The 17,145-nt window shown below is 43.2% G+C and overlaps 1 protein-coding gene across 1 annotated transcript; it reads left to right on the top strand.

The window, feature by feature from the left end:
- Nucleotides 1-3,581: 3,581 nt before the first annotated feature.
- LOC306734103 (tripartite motif-containing protein 16-like) lies at nucleotides 3,582-5,759 on the top strand. The gene has a single exon (XM_079215435.1). It carries the CDS (start codon nucleotides 3,615-3,617, stop codon nucleotides 5,304-5,306), a length of 1,692 nt encoding a protein of 563 aa, XP_079071561.1. The 5' UTR covers nucleotides 3,582-3,614; the 3' UTR covers nucleotides 5,307-5,759.
- Nucleotides 5,760-17,145: the final 11,386 nt, after the last annotated feature.

The raw sequence follows: 17,145 nt of genomic DNA on the forward strand, positions 1-17,145 counted from the left end.
CACAGCATGGAGAATTTCGAGTTTGTCCTCCAAACAGTTATACAGGGTAAACTTCTCCAAACTGTAAATGTTGTTTCACAGAGCCTCCAGAAACAGAATGTGGATGTTTTGCAGGCAAGCGAATATCTAGCCGGTGTATCGCAGAGCCTTGCTGCACTCAGAGGGGAGTTTCAAAGCCTTAAAGAAAGTGCCCAAGATCTTGCCCAGTCCTGGGGCATTCCTCCCACATTTCTTCAAAAACGCGCCAGGCGCACCAAGAGGCATTTCGATGAGTTATGCGAGGATGAGAGGCTGCTGGATCCCGAGGAACACTTTAAAGGGTCAGTGTTTTACCAGACTGTAGACATAGCCATTACACAGGTCACCCGTAGGTTCAGTGGAATGCAAGAGGTGGCAAGGAGGTTTGGGTTCCTACGCCCACGAGAACTCCTGTCAAAGTCAGACAATGATATGTACCAGTCAGCGAGTGCCCTTGCTGAGCAAGACTCTGACGACTTATCCGCGGACTTCCCAGACCAGGTGCTCGCCTTAAGACAGGCGTTAGAGTTCGCCATCAGGGAAATAAAAAATGGCTCAATTCATGATTTAGCGAACACGCTAATAATAAAACACAACTCCATACTATCAAGTGTGTCTGATGTAGCCACGGCCATCAAATTATTTCTGACAATACCCGTGACTGTCGCAAGCGCTGAAAGGTCATTTTCCAAGCTAGAACTGATCAAAACATATCTCAGAAGCTCCATGTCACAAGAGAGGCTGTCAGGTCTGGCCATCCTTAGCATAGAGAGTAAACATGCGCGCAGTTTAGATGTAAAGAGCGTGGTTAAAGCCTTTGCACACAGATTTGCTAAAAGACGCGCACATGTGTATTCAAATGCAAACCTGTAGAAAGTAGCCTACCGGTGTATCGACTATATGTAGGCATATTTGTTATGTTGTTGTAACATATGTTCTGTTTGAGCTGTTCGATAGGCCCTAGCATATGTTTTTCAGTTGGAATACATTTGTTCTCTGTTTGAGCTGTTTTTTTCTGATTGAATGCATTTCCCTCAAAAGAAAAGCTTTGGTCCTGTTCGTTTATCTTTGGATAATGACCGCTGGACAATACATTATCCCTTACATATGGGGGGGGGGCTCTCAGGGTTATTCTGCAGGGGGGCCTCATGTGTTTCCGTTACGGCACTGACTGTATTTACGCTCATCCTCAGCAAGCAGTTAAGGTTTCGCCAACTCCTCGTTTCTCAGAATAGAACCAGAGTTGGTTTGTCGCTAAGTGAGGAGAACCGGTGAGAAACACGAAGAGGTTGGTGGTGAACCGCGTGCTTCTACTCAGACTGAAGCCTCCAGGCTGCTCGGGGTTTGCAGAGGGACGGCTAGCTACAGCGGCTAACGACTGAGCTTCCTTAGTGCAGAGCCGTGCTTCTAACCTCCAACATAGCAAAGAAACTACACTCATTACATGTACCCTTAAGGGAGGCGGAGGAACGGCTAAACATGTGACACACTAAAGCAGAGAGAGCAGGAGAGGTCGAGAGGGAAGCCATCGCTAGCTGCTAAGCTAAAGTACGGGAGCTCAACTACGTGTGAACCAGTGGCGGTGCGTCAATAGAGGGCGCTAGGGCGCCGCCCCTCTTAAAATTTTGCGAAAAAAAAAAGAAAAGAATTATTATATACCAAATAATTGAAATAAGAAATATACCGTGTTGACGCGCTAAATGTGTGTGGGAGAGCGTAAGCCCTTGTCAACAACCAGTTAAATGTGACCAAATATAATATATCGCGTTCATCATGTTTCCATAGGGACGCAGGACCTTTTATCTACTACAGTGAACATCAAGGCCACAGAAGGAAAAGCCTCGCGCTGCGTGTCGCTTCATCGTATCTTCCAGTTGTTTGGCGACTCGCTGCAGGCGACGTGAGCAAAGAAGATTTAAACAGAGACTCACGCGCTCGTTCATCCGACTCGACTGGGAGCGAAGATCTGAGAAGTCCATGGCCGTCTCAGGGAGAGGCACCATACCTGGAACACACACACACTCTAAATACTAAGTAAAGTGGCATTTTTATTCATTTTTTTCCTATTTCCTACGCCGACCCGAACGCACTATAACTTGACAGGAAAAAAAAGAAAAAAAAAAAAAGTAGAAAACAATAAAATGTATTTATCTAACACACACGCTGCAGATAGAGAAAACACACACACACACACACACACACACACACACACACACACACACTCTTAGTTACTGACCGGGGTCTGAGAAGACGGCTTTGGCGTGGCAGGCCAGCAGCAGCAGCAGAATCAGGTTGAACACGGATCCGTGGAGAGTACACCACACGCTGCAGAATGAAAGCAAAGATCAGCTGGTTTAGTACATATACACACACACATATATATATTTATTTATTTATTTATGTACTAAACCAGCTGATCAAACCGACAGAAGTGACTAACTACAGCGGGAAAGCAGATTTTCTTGCTTCCTTTTTTGCATTCGTGGTTCTTTCTTATTGTCTATTTTATTGTTTGTATTCTATTATTATTATTTATTTTTTAATATCAGTGTAAACATTGACTGTGTGTGTGTATGTGAGTGTGTTCAGCTCGAGTTATGTGCTTCATATTGGAATAAAAAGCAGAAGTTTAGACGAATCTAAACTGACAGGAGTCACTAATTTGTTAATATTTTTGATAAACAGGCTGTTACTAACACTTAAACTACTAAAAAAAAATATTTTTTAAATATGCATCAAAACTATGACAAGTATTTGATAAATTAAGATAGTAATATTATCATCATTAATATTAAAAAAATATGATAATTACGATTATTATTATTTGTAATAATTTAGCCACCTGTTTATTCTTAAACAATGTATTGTATTTAATTATCTTATACTATATATTTATGTACATTCTTAGTCTTTAAGAATTATGATTAACTAAAGTTGTAAAATATATGTAGTGGAGTAAAAAAGTACAATAGAGTATCTGAAATGTACTGAGTAGAAGTATGAAGTAGCAAAGTGAGCAAGTAAAAAATACCTCGAGTATGTACTTAGTCCAGTACCTGATAGTTAGTGGAGATGAAGACAGTACAACATAAAGTACACCTGATACTGTGACGTATGTGACCGGTAGTAGACCGAAGAAGAAACACACACACACACACACACACACACACACACACACACACACACACACACACACACACTGCTGTGAAAGCTTTAATTCTGCTGGGTTCTTCAAATAGGAATAAAACTGCACACATACAAATTGAAGCTTGAAATACTGGTTTATCACTCGCAGAAGTATTTTTTTTAAAGAGTAAAACAAAGTTCACATTCACAGCGCCGCTCCTCTTCCTGGAATGAACCACAGCTTGATAAGCCCTCCCTCTTCCTCCTGCTCTCTAACACAGCCGCTGGACTCTGTCCTCTTCCCTCCCCTTCAGATCTACAGCTTTACAGATGGGTGTAACCAACATGGTGTGAAGCAATAGAGCTGACGCGCCCCGTTCACTGAACATCACGTGTTGTTCAGATCAAGTCAAAGCAGAGTCGTTTCTCAGGAAGTGAAACTCAGACAGTCGTTGCTACTGAGAGCTGAAATGGCGCAGCAAGGAGTTCAGCTGGATCGGGAAAGCTTCTCTTGTTCCATCTGTCTGGATCTACTGAAGGATCCGGTGACTACTCCCTGTGGACACAGCTACTGCATGAACTGTATTAAAGGCTTCTGGGACGAAGAGGACGGTAAGAAACTCCACAGCTGCCCTCAGTGTAGGCAGAGCTTCACACCGAGGCCTGTCCTGCTGAAAAACACCATGCTGGCAGCTTTAGTGGAGGAGCTGAAGAAGACTGGACTCCAAGCTGCTGCTGCTGATCACTGCTATGCTGGACCTGAAGATGTGGGCTGTGATGTCTGCACTGGGAGGAGACGGAAGGCCTTCAAGTCCTGTCTGCAATGTGTGATCTCTTACTGTGAGAAACACCTCCAGCCTCATATTCAATCACCTGCCTATGAGAAGCACAAGCTGGTGGAGCCGTCCAAGAAGCTCCAGGAGAACATCTGCTCTCGTCACAATGAGGTGATGAAGATCTTCTGTCGTACTGATCAGCAGTGTATCTGTTATCTCTGCTTAATGGATGACCATAAAGGCCACGACACAGTCTCAGCTGCAGCAGAAAGGACCGAGAGGCAGAGAGAGCTGGAGGGGAGTCGACTAAACATCCAGCAGAGAATCCAGGACAGAGAGAAGGACGTGAAGCTGCTCCATCAGGAGGTGGAGGCCGTCAATCTCTCAGCTGATGAAGCGGTGGAGGACAGCGAGAAGATCTTCACCCAGCTGATCCGTCTCCTGGAGAACAGAAGCTCCGATGTGAAGCAGCAGGTCAGATCCCAGCAGAAAAGGGAAGTGAGTCGAGTCAAAGAGCTTCAGGAGAAGCTGGAGCAGGAGATCGCTGAGCTGAAGAGGAAGGACGCTGAGCTGAAGCTGCTCTCACACACAGAGGATCACAACCAGTTCCTACACAACTACCCCTCACTGGCACCACTCAGTGAGTCTACAGACTCCACCGGCATCGACATCCGTCCTCTGAGATACTTTGAGGACGTGACGGCGGCTGTGTCAGAAGTCAGAGATAAACTACAGGACGTCCTGAGGGACGAGTGGACAAACGTCTCACTGGCAGGGACTGAAGTGGACGTTTTACTGTCACAACCAGAGCCCAAGACCAGAGCTGGATTCTTAAGGTATTCACGTGACATCACTCTGGATCCAAACACAGCAAACACATATCTGTTATTATCTGAGGGGAACAGAAAAGCAACATCAATGAGTAAACAACAGTCTTATTCTAGTCACACAGACAGGTTCACTTATTATTGTCAGGTCCTGAGTAGAGAGAGTCTGACTGGACGTTGTTACTGGGAGGTGGAGAGGAGAGGAGGAGGAGTTGATGTATCAGTCTCATACAAGAATATCAGCAGAACAGGGAGCAGTCATGAATGTGGGTTTGGATTCAATGACAAATCTTGGGCGTTATATTGTGACAACAACAGTTTTGCATTCCGGTACAACAACATCAGAGCTCCCGTCTCTGGTCCTCCGCCCTCCAGAGTAGGAGTGTACCTGGATCACACAGCAGGTGTTCTGTCCTTCTACAGCGTCTCTGAAACCATGACTCTCCTCCACAGAGTCCAGACCTCATTCACTCAGCCTCTCTATGCTGGAGTTAGGATTTATTATAATGATGGAGCCACTGCTGAGTTCTGTCAACTCAAACAGACAGAAGTGATTTAAGGGACAGCAGGTTCAATTATGTGTTTTAATTCTTAAACTGATGTTATTGTTCGAGAGCTGATTTCTCTTCACCTGTCAATCAAACATTGTGGGCGGTGCTTTGACGTGTTCTCATTATTGTTGTGTAGATGTTTGAGCTCCTTCCTGTGTCTGTTTAGTCGTGGAGGCTCTCACTGCTCATGGTCATCTTTGTTGACCTGAACTCATATTTCTCTGCAGGAAAATGTAAACTTCTCTGATCTCTAAATGTTTGATGAATATTGTTGTTGATGTATTTGTTGTTGTGTCTCTTCCTCTGCATGGGTCTTAAAGAGAGAAAGCACCAGAGCTTCTTTATCCTAGATATTTTATTCTCACCACTTCCTGTAAAGTATTCTATCTTTATATGTGTGAGACTAAATGTTGTTGTTGTCTGAATCAACATACAAATGATGTACTTTGTTGTATTATAAAATAAAGTATCATGATCATAATCAATAAGGAAGTCATTCACTATTATTTTACATAAGTGAGATTCAGGTGAAACTAATTTAACAGACTTTACTGATGGGATGTGAACAAACTGAAGGTTTACATCAGGGGTGTCAAACTCATTTTCACCCCGGGCCTCATCAGCATCATGGTCGTCCTCAAAGGGTTGTAACTGTAACACTGTAGACATTTAACTCCTCCCAGCATCATGTTAACTGTCTTTGTATCAGATTATTGTTTATTCAAGTGTACAAATATTGTACATGCATTTATATGAATGTAAAAATATATGGAAGCAAATTTCTCTGTTACTATGACAGAAGTCCATTTAATTTAGGGTTAAGAAACCCACATTACTAAATTATGATAAATATACAATTATAAAGATCAAACTTAAAACAGAAGAAAATAACAAAGACAAAGATCAAACGCACGTTGTTATTATATTAACTTTCTTTAAAGCTTTTTTGTCACAGTTGAGAAAGACATAACTGGTCCAACAAGTAATTGTGAGCAAATAAAGACATGCATGTGGTCTGGGGCAGTGGTTCAACTGGTCTGGGGCAGTGGTTCTACTGGTCTGGGGCAGTGGTTCCACTGGTCTGGGGCAGTGGTTCTACTGGTCTGGGGCAGTGGTTCTACTGGTCTGGGGCAGTGGTTCCACTGGTCTGGGGCAGTGGTTCTACTGGTCTGGGGCAGTGGTTCTACTGGTCTGGGGCAGTGGTTCAACTGGTCTGGGGCAGTGGTTCAACTGGTCTGGGGCAGTGGTTCTACTGGTCTGGGGCAGTGGTTCAACTGGTCTGGGGCAGTGGTTCCACTGGTCTGGGGCAAAGGTTGAACTGGTCTGGGGCAGTGGTTCTACTGGTCTGGGGCAGTGGTTCTGAACTGGTCTGGGGCAGTGGTTCTACTGGTCTGGGGCAGTGGTTCTACTGGTCTGGGGCAGTGGTTCCACTGGTCTGGGGCAGTGGTTCTACTGGTCTGGCTGCAGGACCCACCTTGACCCCTTCATGACAAGCTGAGATCCAATGTAAGGAACATTTTCAACTTCTCAAATTAATTTAATGATGTGGTGCAGTTTAAACCTGAGAAAGTACACAATATCACAGTATGCCAACACACATTTTTTTTTAATAAACATTCCCTTTTGCACTCAATTAAAACCCAAAAAGTGCATCTTAAGGACATGAGGTAGTACAACACACATAATATTTGTATAACTTCAGCCTTTTTAACAGACTCAGTGTTTTCATGCACAAACATGGAATAAAAAAGTCGGTAATGAAGCTTAACTATCACAAATAGTCCAATGTGTAAAATCATGCAAGTAAGACGTGTTGTGAACGCAGCATTGAGGAGTGTGAATAGATGGCGCTCCGCTGCATAAAACAATCTCCTTCAAAATAAAAGCACGTAAAAAATCCCCTTCAAAATAAAAGCCCATGCAAAGGTCCGCGATTCACTGAAAACGGGTCCATGAAGCCACATAAAATAACGCGGCGGGCCTTGAGTTTGATGTGGTTTACATGATGAATAAAGTATTTCTTGTTTCAAGAATGAACAAAGTTCTTTCTTCTTTCGTCTTCCCAAAAAATGCCCAAAATATAAAATACGGTTACTGGCAAACATTAAAATGTGACGCCCACCAAAGTGTCATCACGTGAGTTGATGTGCTTTGGTTTCCTGTGTAGCCGCCATGTTTTTACAGTGTAATATGACTCTGGTATGTTCTAGAAACAGTTTGATAGCTGGCTGACGCGCCTTCACTGTGTGTGTGGGGTTCATCCCGGCTTGTCTCCAGCAGGGGGCGGGGTTACGCTTTGTCCATCATTGTTGCTGAGAGCTTGTTCTTCACCTGTCAATCAAACAATGTGGGCGGTACTTTGTAATCTTATTATTGTTCTGTAAATGTTTGAGTTTGTTTAGGTGGAGCTCAGGGAGGTGACGTCAGGGGAGGCCTCACCTGTCATGAAAAGTAGAAAACTAAGAGGTTGTGTATTTATTATGTGTCCCTTCTTGACCAGCGATGACTTGTTTATCTGCATGTCATCATTCCACCGCCCAGATTATTAGTGAATTTAATCCATGACAAGCCAGAGTTCACAGCAGGAAGCAGAGTTTCAGTCTTACATGCTTCTCTGTGCTTCCATTAGACAAGTTCCCCACCCAAAACCCTACAGAGACTGTCTGCACACGGCCACTGGAGTTAATTAAGTCAAAAGTAAACACAAGAAAATACAAAATAACCTCATGAAAGTTAACACCACCAACACAAAAGTGCAACAAAATGGGATAATTAAATGTGGACTCTTAATTATCAGAGCTGTCATCTAAAGCTGTATTAGTGAAATTTTTTATCAGATGATCATATTGATTTATTCTGTCTTACTAAAAGCGGGCCATGTCATTGTAACGACGCACCGCCTATCGCTAAGGCTGAGCCCTACAGAGGAAACTCATCTCTTTACCCTTTCGCTAAGGCTGAGCCCTACAGAGGAAACTCATCTCTTTACCCTTTCGCTAAGGCTGAGCCCTACAGAGGAAACTCATCTCTTTACCCTTTCGCTAAGGCTGAGCCCTACAGAGGAAACTCATCTCTTTACCCTTTCGCTAAGGCTGAGCCCTACAGAGGAAACTCATCTCTTTACCCTTTCGCTGAGGCTGAGCCCTACAGAGGAAACTCATCTCCAAACAAATGCAATGCGATCCACAAATAAATCCATACAAATCCACAAAGAAATAGAAAAATCAACGCACAAATACATACAAATGTAGAAATATATTTGTGATTTTTTTTTTTTACATTTAAATAAATTATTGGAATGTATTTGTAAACCCTTCTGTGTGCATTTGTAAATCGAATATATTTGTGAATCTTTCTGTCATCATCTTTCTAGCCAGGTATGAAGAATAGGGCCCAGAGCAGTTCTTAAATAACACATGAGAGGTTTAAGAGAAGTTGTCAAAATAATGATACTAAATGTGTTGTGTTTTATTATATAACAATACATTCATTAAGTGTATGTTGGAAAGATTGTTACTGGACGCTGTTGTAAAGTCATCAATCAGGACATTATTGCAAGAAGAAGCAGAGTCAGAAAATACAACATGTTAACTTTAATAATTGCAATTTCAAGTCTTCTCTCCTCAAGACAGCATGCATTTAACAGAAAACTGTTTTCCTCCAACATTGTCATAGAAGACAAATCATGAATAAAAACATTTGTTCTTATAAAGTAATTTTGGGGCATTGATTACACAGATGATCATTTATCATGAACGTGCACCAATTCCTGATCATGTGACTTTCATCCAGTTGAAACGATCACTTTAACACATAATTGTTCCTTCATGAGGTCCATTATCTGAACACATATAATCCAACAATTACTTAATGTGTGTATATATATATATATATATATATATATATATATATATATATATATATATATATATATATATATATATTATATATATATTAATATATATACATATATATATATATATATTAATATTAATATAATATTAATATAATATTAATATATGTCTGTTGTATGTGTCCACACAAGAGCTAAACATCCCACCTGTCCTCAGCATGAGTTCTCAGTTCGACCACAAGGGGGCACAACAGACTTTCAGACAGACTTTGAATACTACTGTTTATTTACTAAGTCCCTGTTATGACTGGTGAACCAAAGGGGAAAAAACACAGGACTCAAACGCACGACCCAGACAGCAGCATTAGGTGGAAGATATATACTAATATACTGTATATTGATAATGTATACATGAAAAACTTGAAAGTTCATGACCTGGAGATTGCCCCACCTCTCAGGGACAACCCTTCATATTCAGTCACATGTGACGTTGAAGACCGTTCCATAAAAATAGGAAATTACACTTCCAAGTCAAATCCACACGCAAAGAAAAAAAAAGAACGCAGAATTGTAAAGAGAAGTTGATTTGTCCATATTGTTATAAATAAATGCTTTCTAAGACATTATGATTTGTTTTTGCCCTCATTGTAATTTTATTAAAAGTGTTACTTACTGTGTTAACAAAGCGAATACCTACAACTGTATTCAGGATGACAATAACTCTTCATGTGCGAACTGTATTTGTTTTATGTTTTGTCCTAACTTTTCCCGGTGGTCCTGAATGCAACACCCAAATGGGAAGTGCACTCTCAGTGAAGGAGGATCTCCACGGGGCGTCTGTCTGAGGATCCGGATCACGTTTCTGAAGTGTTCACGTCCACTCCGATGAGAAGGAAACATCCGTTCCGTGTGTTCCGGTGATGAATCCTCGCGTTTATCTGGTCGCCACTCTGCTGATTTGTTTTACTGATTACGCTCACATACTTTTACTGAAGGAACTTTTTACTGCAGCTTGAGCATTTTTTACAGTGTGGCATTAGTACTTTTACTGAAGTAAAGTATCTAAATACTTCTTCCAGATATGTAAAGGGTTAAAGTCTGAAAATGGGCCCAATGTATTTAAAAACCTTCCATCAAAACACGTCCTTTATTTAGAAGCAGAGTTACGTAACAGGTCAGACTTGAACCCTCAATCACTCAGAAATCTCTGAAGTGAAGCGTGATGTGAGTTTGTGTCACACTTTGGTTTTAAATATGCAGTGTTGGAATCTAGTTTACGCCTACCAGAGGGGAGGAGTTGGAACAGCTTGTGTCCAGGGTGTGAGAGGTCTGCAGTGATCTTTCCAGCCCGCTTCCTGTCTCAGGAGGTGTACAAGTCCAGGATGGAGGGCAGGCTGCAACCAATAGTTCTCTCTGCAGACTTGACTATCCGCTGTAGTCTGTCTCTGTCCTGTCTGGTGGCCGATCCAAACCACACAGTGATGGAAGAGCAGAGGACAGACTGGATGATGGAGTAAAACAGGATCAGCAGGTTGAACTTCCTGAGCTGGCACAGGAAGTACAGCCTCTGCTGGGCCTTTTTCCGGATGGTGTTGATGTTGGCGGTCCACTTCAAGTCCCGGGAGATTGTGGATCCCAGAACCTGAAGGACTCCACTGCAGACACAGGGCTGTTGTGTATGGTGAGGGGGGGGGGGGGGGGGGGGTGTATTGGGGGGCAAGGAGGGTAAGGAGCTCAGACATCAGGAGGAACCACCTTGGAGATAGGGTAAGGAGCTCGGACATCAGGAGGAACCTTGGAGATAGGGCAAGGAGCTCCGACATCAGGAGGAACCACCTTGGAGATAGGGCAAGGAGCTCGGACATCAGGAGGAACCTTGGAGATAGGGCAAGGAGCTCCGACATCAGGAGGAACCACCTTGGAGATAGGGCAAGGAGCTCGGACATCAGGAGGAACCTTGGAGATAGGGTAAGGAGCTCGTACATCAGGAGGAACCTTGGAGATAGGGCAAGGAGCTCGGACATCAGGAGGAACCTTGGAGATAGGGCAAGGAGCTCGGACATCAGGAGGAACCTTGGAGATAGGATAAGGAGCTCGGACATCAGGAGGAACCTTGGAGATAGGATAAGGAGCTCGGACATCAGGAGGAACCTTGGAGATAGGGTAAGGAGCTCGGACATCAGGAGGAACCTTGGAGATAGGGTAAGGAGCTCGGACATCAGGAGGAACCTTGGAGATAGGGCAAGGAGCTCCGACATCAGGAGGAACCACCTTGGAGATAGGGCAAGGAGCTCGGACATCAGGAGGAACCTTGGAGATAGGGCAAGGAGCTCCGACATCAGGAGGAACCACCTTGGAGATAGGGCAAGGAGCTCGGACATCAGGAGGAACCTTGGAGATAGGGTAAGGAGCTCGTACATCAGGAGGAACCTTGGAGATAGGGCAAGGAGCTCGGACATCAGGAGGAACCTTGGAGATAGGGCAAGGAGCTCGGACATCAGGAGGAACCTTGGAGATAGGATAAGGAGCTCGGACATCAGGAGGAACCTTGGAGATAGGATAAGGAGCTCGGACATCAGGAGGAACCTTGGAGATAGGGTAAGGAGCTCGGACATCAGGAGGAACCTTGGAGATAGGGTAAGGAGCTCGGACATCAGGAGGAACCTTGGAGATAGGGTAAGGAGCTCGGACATCAGGAGGAACCTTGGAGATAGGGTAAGGAGCCCGTACATCAGGAGGGAACTTGGAGTTGAGGCGCTGCTCCTTCGTGTCGAAAGGAATCAGCTGAGGTGGTTCGGGCATCTAGTCAGGATGCCTCCTGGACACCTCCCATTAGAGGTTTTCCCAGGCAGGTCAACTGGTAGGAGAGCCCGGGGAAGACCAAGGACACGCTGGAGGGATTATATCTCCTAGCTTGTCTGGGAACGCCTCGGGATTCCCCAGAAGGAGCTGGAAAATGTTGCGGGTGAGAGGGAAGCTTGGGTCGGCCTGCTGGGCCTGCTGCCACCGCGACCCGACCCCAGATAAGCGGATGAAAATGAATGGATGGATCATTTTTATTTTGATAACAAATGAAAAAGGGGTCTCACAGACTCGAACACCATACAAGGGTTAACGCACTTGTGTTCCCACAGGTATTCCTTTGGGAACATAAATATTTAGTATAGCCAAAGCAAAAGTTGGTGGTTTTCATCAACGTGAACTGCCTTCTAGCTCTGAATGTCCTCTTGATGTCACTCACCTGCACTGAACTCAATACAGCCAGCATCGTTGGCAGTGAAAGCAAATTAATACTTCCACAAATTAAACTCTATTTTCCTCCATGACTTTTCTTTTTTTAATTCATCCATTGATAGTTTAGCGAGGGCGGGGCTATGCAAATCACGAGTAGCCACCTGCAGGGAAAGGGGCTTGACAGCGACGTGACAGGATGTGATGCACATTTTAGTTAAAGAAATATTTAAACATTTATTTTTACTTAATATCAAGTCTTGTGCTTGGTTTTAAATTATGCTTAAAGTACAACTGCAAAAATCACATACAACACACACACACACACACACATGTGTCCGGACATGACTCGGGTTATAAGAGAACATTTATGGGAACAGGGAGCGGCCCCATACTACACAGTGCGTAGCCAGCCTGAATAGAAGTTTAATGAGAGGGTTCACTGGTTAAAAGGACACAGGATGTAGATAGTCACAGTGACCTTGTGCTGTTCCAGTATTGACCAGAGAGAGCTGTCGATGCCCAAAGACCAAGGACCGGGAGGCTTATTCTTCTCAACTTGATTGTGTATTGACAACAGTTCACTATCCAAAGAGTGGCATAAATCCTGAAATCATTAGAAATGTGAAAGAGTGCTAGTCTTCACCAGAACTTTATCAGAACATATAAGACATGAAAAGGATGAATTTATCTTCTTTTTTTTACCCGTGTCGTGTGTGTGTGTGTGTGTGTGTGTGTGTGTGTGTGTGTGTGTGTGTGTGTGTTTTATCACCTGTGCCTACTGGAAAGTCTTTTTAACCGTGATGTATGTCATACAGCGACTCTCTCCATAGCGGACTCATCCACGTTCGGCACAATTCGTACGAGGAATTTTGTAAATAAATCCCAAGGAGCACCTGTGAGAACACAAGTGCTTCAATGACCAAGTTTCTTGAGTTTGCTTGGGTTTTAGTTCAATGCTATTTTGCTCACGGTACTCACGGGAACTGCAACGGTAAGGTCGTGCTGTCACAGTGTTGATGATGCCCACCAACAGCAGGACAGCAGTGACCACAGATGGACGCATGACTCAGACCTACTTTGATTGTAGAAAAACATAAATGCTTAAGGTGAAGATAACATATTTACTGGATTATATCATTGAAATGTATAAGTGTAAGGTACAACAGTAATTCTCCCCATCAGAACACAGAGTTGCTGGTTTCCCGCTGCCTCTATCCGTTAATAATAACAGTGACAAACTAAGTGACTGATGGAGGCAGCGTCAGACCAGCAGCTCCTGTATTCTGTAAAGTGTACTCACCACAGATGTGTTCTGGTTTCTGCTGCTCGTCTGTCTGACTGTCAGGTGGATCTTCTTCTCTCTTATACTCAACTCTCATGCCCTGTGTATGTTCTGCCAATGTGCCCAAATGGATCATTACCATGTGATTATCAGAACAAACAGTAATAAAGTATTCCCATGTCTCTGAGAGACAGACTCTTGTTTAAGGCGTGAGAACAACATTCAGCTGAAACTCTCTTCAGCTGAGTTGAGGTTCTGTTGTATCCCCAGTGACTGATGTCAAAATATCCAAACTGTCACTTTCAGTGTGTTTTCAGCAACAACATTCTCTGATTACACTGGTAGCATAAAATAAATAAGTAATGTAAATGCGTTTGTTTAGTTTCTTTGCTTGTTTGCTTATTTATTTCAGACCTAATTCAGTCTAAACTCAGCTCAGCCCAGTTTGGGTCTTTTCCAACTCCCTGACCCAGAAGTGACCCTTTTTTGTTTTAATAATTATATATATATTTTGCTTTTTGCTCCCAATCTGCAGCTGGGATGGAGTTTGAGCAAATAAAGACTGGTTCAACAAGACAGAGTAAAATGAGCGGGAAAGTGAGAGCAGACAGGTGTAAGTACTTGAGTTTACTAACAGTGTTGCTGTCACGGTTCAGCGCCACGCTGTTCTTTAAGTTATTTTCATCCTGTCTGCCTGTCTGTATACTAACTGTCCTGTCATTCCAGATCCTGCCACTCACACCTGATTACCACTCATCACCGTCACCTGGCCTCACGGCCATCTCACCTGCAGCCCGTTCCCTCATTAGCTCACTATTTAGGTCCCTCACTTGCATGTGTCCTCTGCCAGATCGTCTTGTGTTCTTGAACCTAGCTCTCCAGCATTCCTTGTGTGTAACCTGTAGTTACCTGTTAAGTAAAAGAGTCATATTCTGTACCTCTGCCTTCCTGAGTTGTGCTTTTGGGTCCTTGGGTTATCGGGCCGTTACATTACGATCTGGCCAATTATGGACCCAGCACAACCTTCTGCAGCAAGCCGGTTCGAGAGGATCGAGAATAGTGATGGGACGATGATACCTCAAGGAGTGTATTGACACACTAAACAAACTGTGTCGGCACTGTATTGATACTGTGTTGGTCACCCAATAGTGACCCCTGCAGTAGTTATAAAATCATTGCAGGTAAAGAAAGTCCTTGTTCGTGTAAATGCTAAAACTGAGTTGGTATGTAAAATATAGCAAATTAGAGTAAAAATTCAGAGTTACAATTTTGTAACTTATGTGCACATTTGTCAACTTAACTGTTAAATCATATGAAATAAAAGACCAAAAAGTGATCAGTTCATGAATTTTTATTGAGAAACAAAAGTTTTTCGAGTGTCTTTGCTCCAAGGCGATTTCTCCTCTTACACACCAGCTCCCCAGCCTTGGAAAATACTCTTTCGCATGGTACAGACGATGATGGTGAGCAGAGAGTTTTAAGTGCAAGTTGATGAAGATGTGGGTATATGTTCTGGTTCCATTTCCAATATTGCAAAGGATCTTGGTTTCTGGGTGTGTTTGTTTCTGCCAGGTAGCGTTGGACTTCAATAATGGAGTCAGCTGTTGCGTTCCTCGTCTTCTGGGTCTCTGCAACCTCCATATCTAAAGTCTTCCAGAGATTGTGCCCTAAAAAAATAGTTAATCATTACTTCATTATCACATGATGAATCATATCACAAAGTGCCACAAAAATGTATTTTCATACCTGAACTGGGTTCTGACCCATGTGAAGAGCTAGGCTCTTCTTCTCTTGGGTCAGGCTCTTGGCTCCTCATTTCTTCTGCACATTCTGACTGCAGTCTCTTCACCGCTTCACTTGCCTTTTGCTGACTAACAAATCCATTCTTTTTAAATCTGGGATCTAACAGAGTTGCCAGAGTCATCACACTGAGAGATTCTATGCCGCAAATAGCGTCAGTTAGCCGCTTCCTCAGGTTTTCAGCCAGTTGCTGAGCAGCTGTTTGTGTCACTGTTGTGGCCTGACGTTGAAGCTCAATGTGGAGCATTATCTCATCATGGGAATGACCTTTGACCCAGAGACCCTTTTTTCCTCAGACAGTTCTCTTGTAGCTTGGTCAAAAGGAACAAGAACCCTGAGCATCTCTTCAATGATCTGACATTCTTCTGGAGTCAGTGGAGTGATGTCAGGTTTTAATGAGGCCAGTGACACCCAGACTGCCTCCTTCTGCTCAGTCATTCTTTCAAACATTTGGTAGGTACTGTTCCATCGTGTTGGCACCTCGTTTATTCATTTATGGCCCGGTGTTCCCAGCTGTTGCTGTATTTGAGTGAGCTTCTCTTTAGCAGTCACGCTCGATCGAAAGTATGTCACAATGTGTCGTGTTTTGTTGCGTATTTCAGTTATTGTTGGGATTTGATCGCATGATTTTCTCACAATTAAATTCAGGGAATGGGCTATACAAATGGTATGCCGTATTTGCAGCATTCGAGCACATGCAGTCATGTTTGCTGCTGCATCAGTGACAAGACACCTGACCTTTCCTGCTATGCCCCACTCCTCCATGAGGCTCCTTTTAACCGTGGCAATGTTTTCTGCAGTGTGTTTCTGAGGAAAATGCTGCACTGCCAAGACTGATGAATGGAGTTCATGGCTTTCTTTGTCCACATAGTGGCCAGTAACAGCTAGATATGCCTCCATATTCATGGACGTCCACATATCAGCTGTTAAAGTAACAGCAACAGCACTCTGGAGGTCCTTTTTGGTTTTCTCCTTTTCCTCCTCATATCTCTGGCTCACCAAGTCCTTGATGGTCTGAAAATAACCATACAAATACTGTTACACCACTAAAATATAGTTATATAGTTAGTACAAACATATAATTAAAATTCTTAAACATACCTTCCTGCTGGGTCGAGCATGCGAGGGTACAATAAGCTTCAGGAGCTCCCTGAATCCCTCATTTTCAACAAAGCTGAGTGGCTGACAGTCTTTGATGATCATATTGACCACTGCCTCATCCACTGCTTGCTTGTTAGGAACTGCAAGCCAAAAGGAACTATTTTGTCAAAAGCTTAATAAAAGGACTGTAATTCTTACAAACAATATCAAATAGACATAAGACGACATGGTGGTGTAGTGGTTAGCACTGTTGCCTCACAGCAAGAGGCCAGCCGCGTATAGCCATAGAGGACTTTCCAGACGGTACACAAAGTCAGCGGTTTGACTCCCACCTCACCCAAATAAATTGTCAGCTCCAGAATGTGAGCAGAACACAAAACAAATAATCAAGCTTTTATCATTTATTGTGATGTAATTATGCAAATAAGATATTAATCTCCAAAGATCATGCTGCAGATGTACTTATAAGGCACAACAGATGTTTATTTTACACATCTGTGCACGTATGCAGCTGATCATATCTAAATGTTTGATTATTTAATGTTCTGTGCATTGAAGACAGTCAAAGTGATGATTT

This window comes from Taurulus bubalis, assembly GCF_910589615.1.
Source record: "Taurulus bubalis genome assembly, chromosome: 3".
Lineage (NCBI taxonomy): Eukaryota > Metazoa > Chordata > Actinopteri > Perciformes > Cottidae > Taurulus > Taurulus bubalis.

Excerpts from the sequence above, each read along its gene's own strand:
- LOC306734103 (XM_079215435.1), top strand. The coding sequence starts at position 3,615 with ATGGCGCAGCAAGGAGTTCAGCTGGATCGGGAAAGCTTCTCTTGTTCC.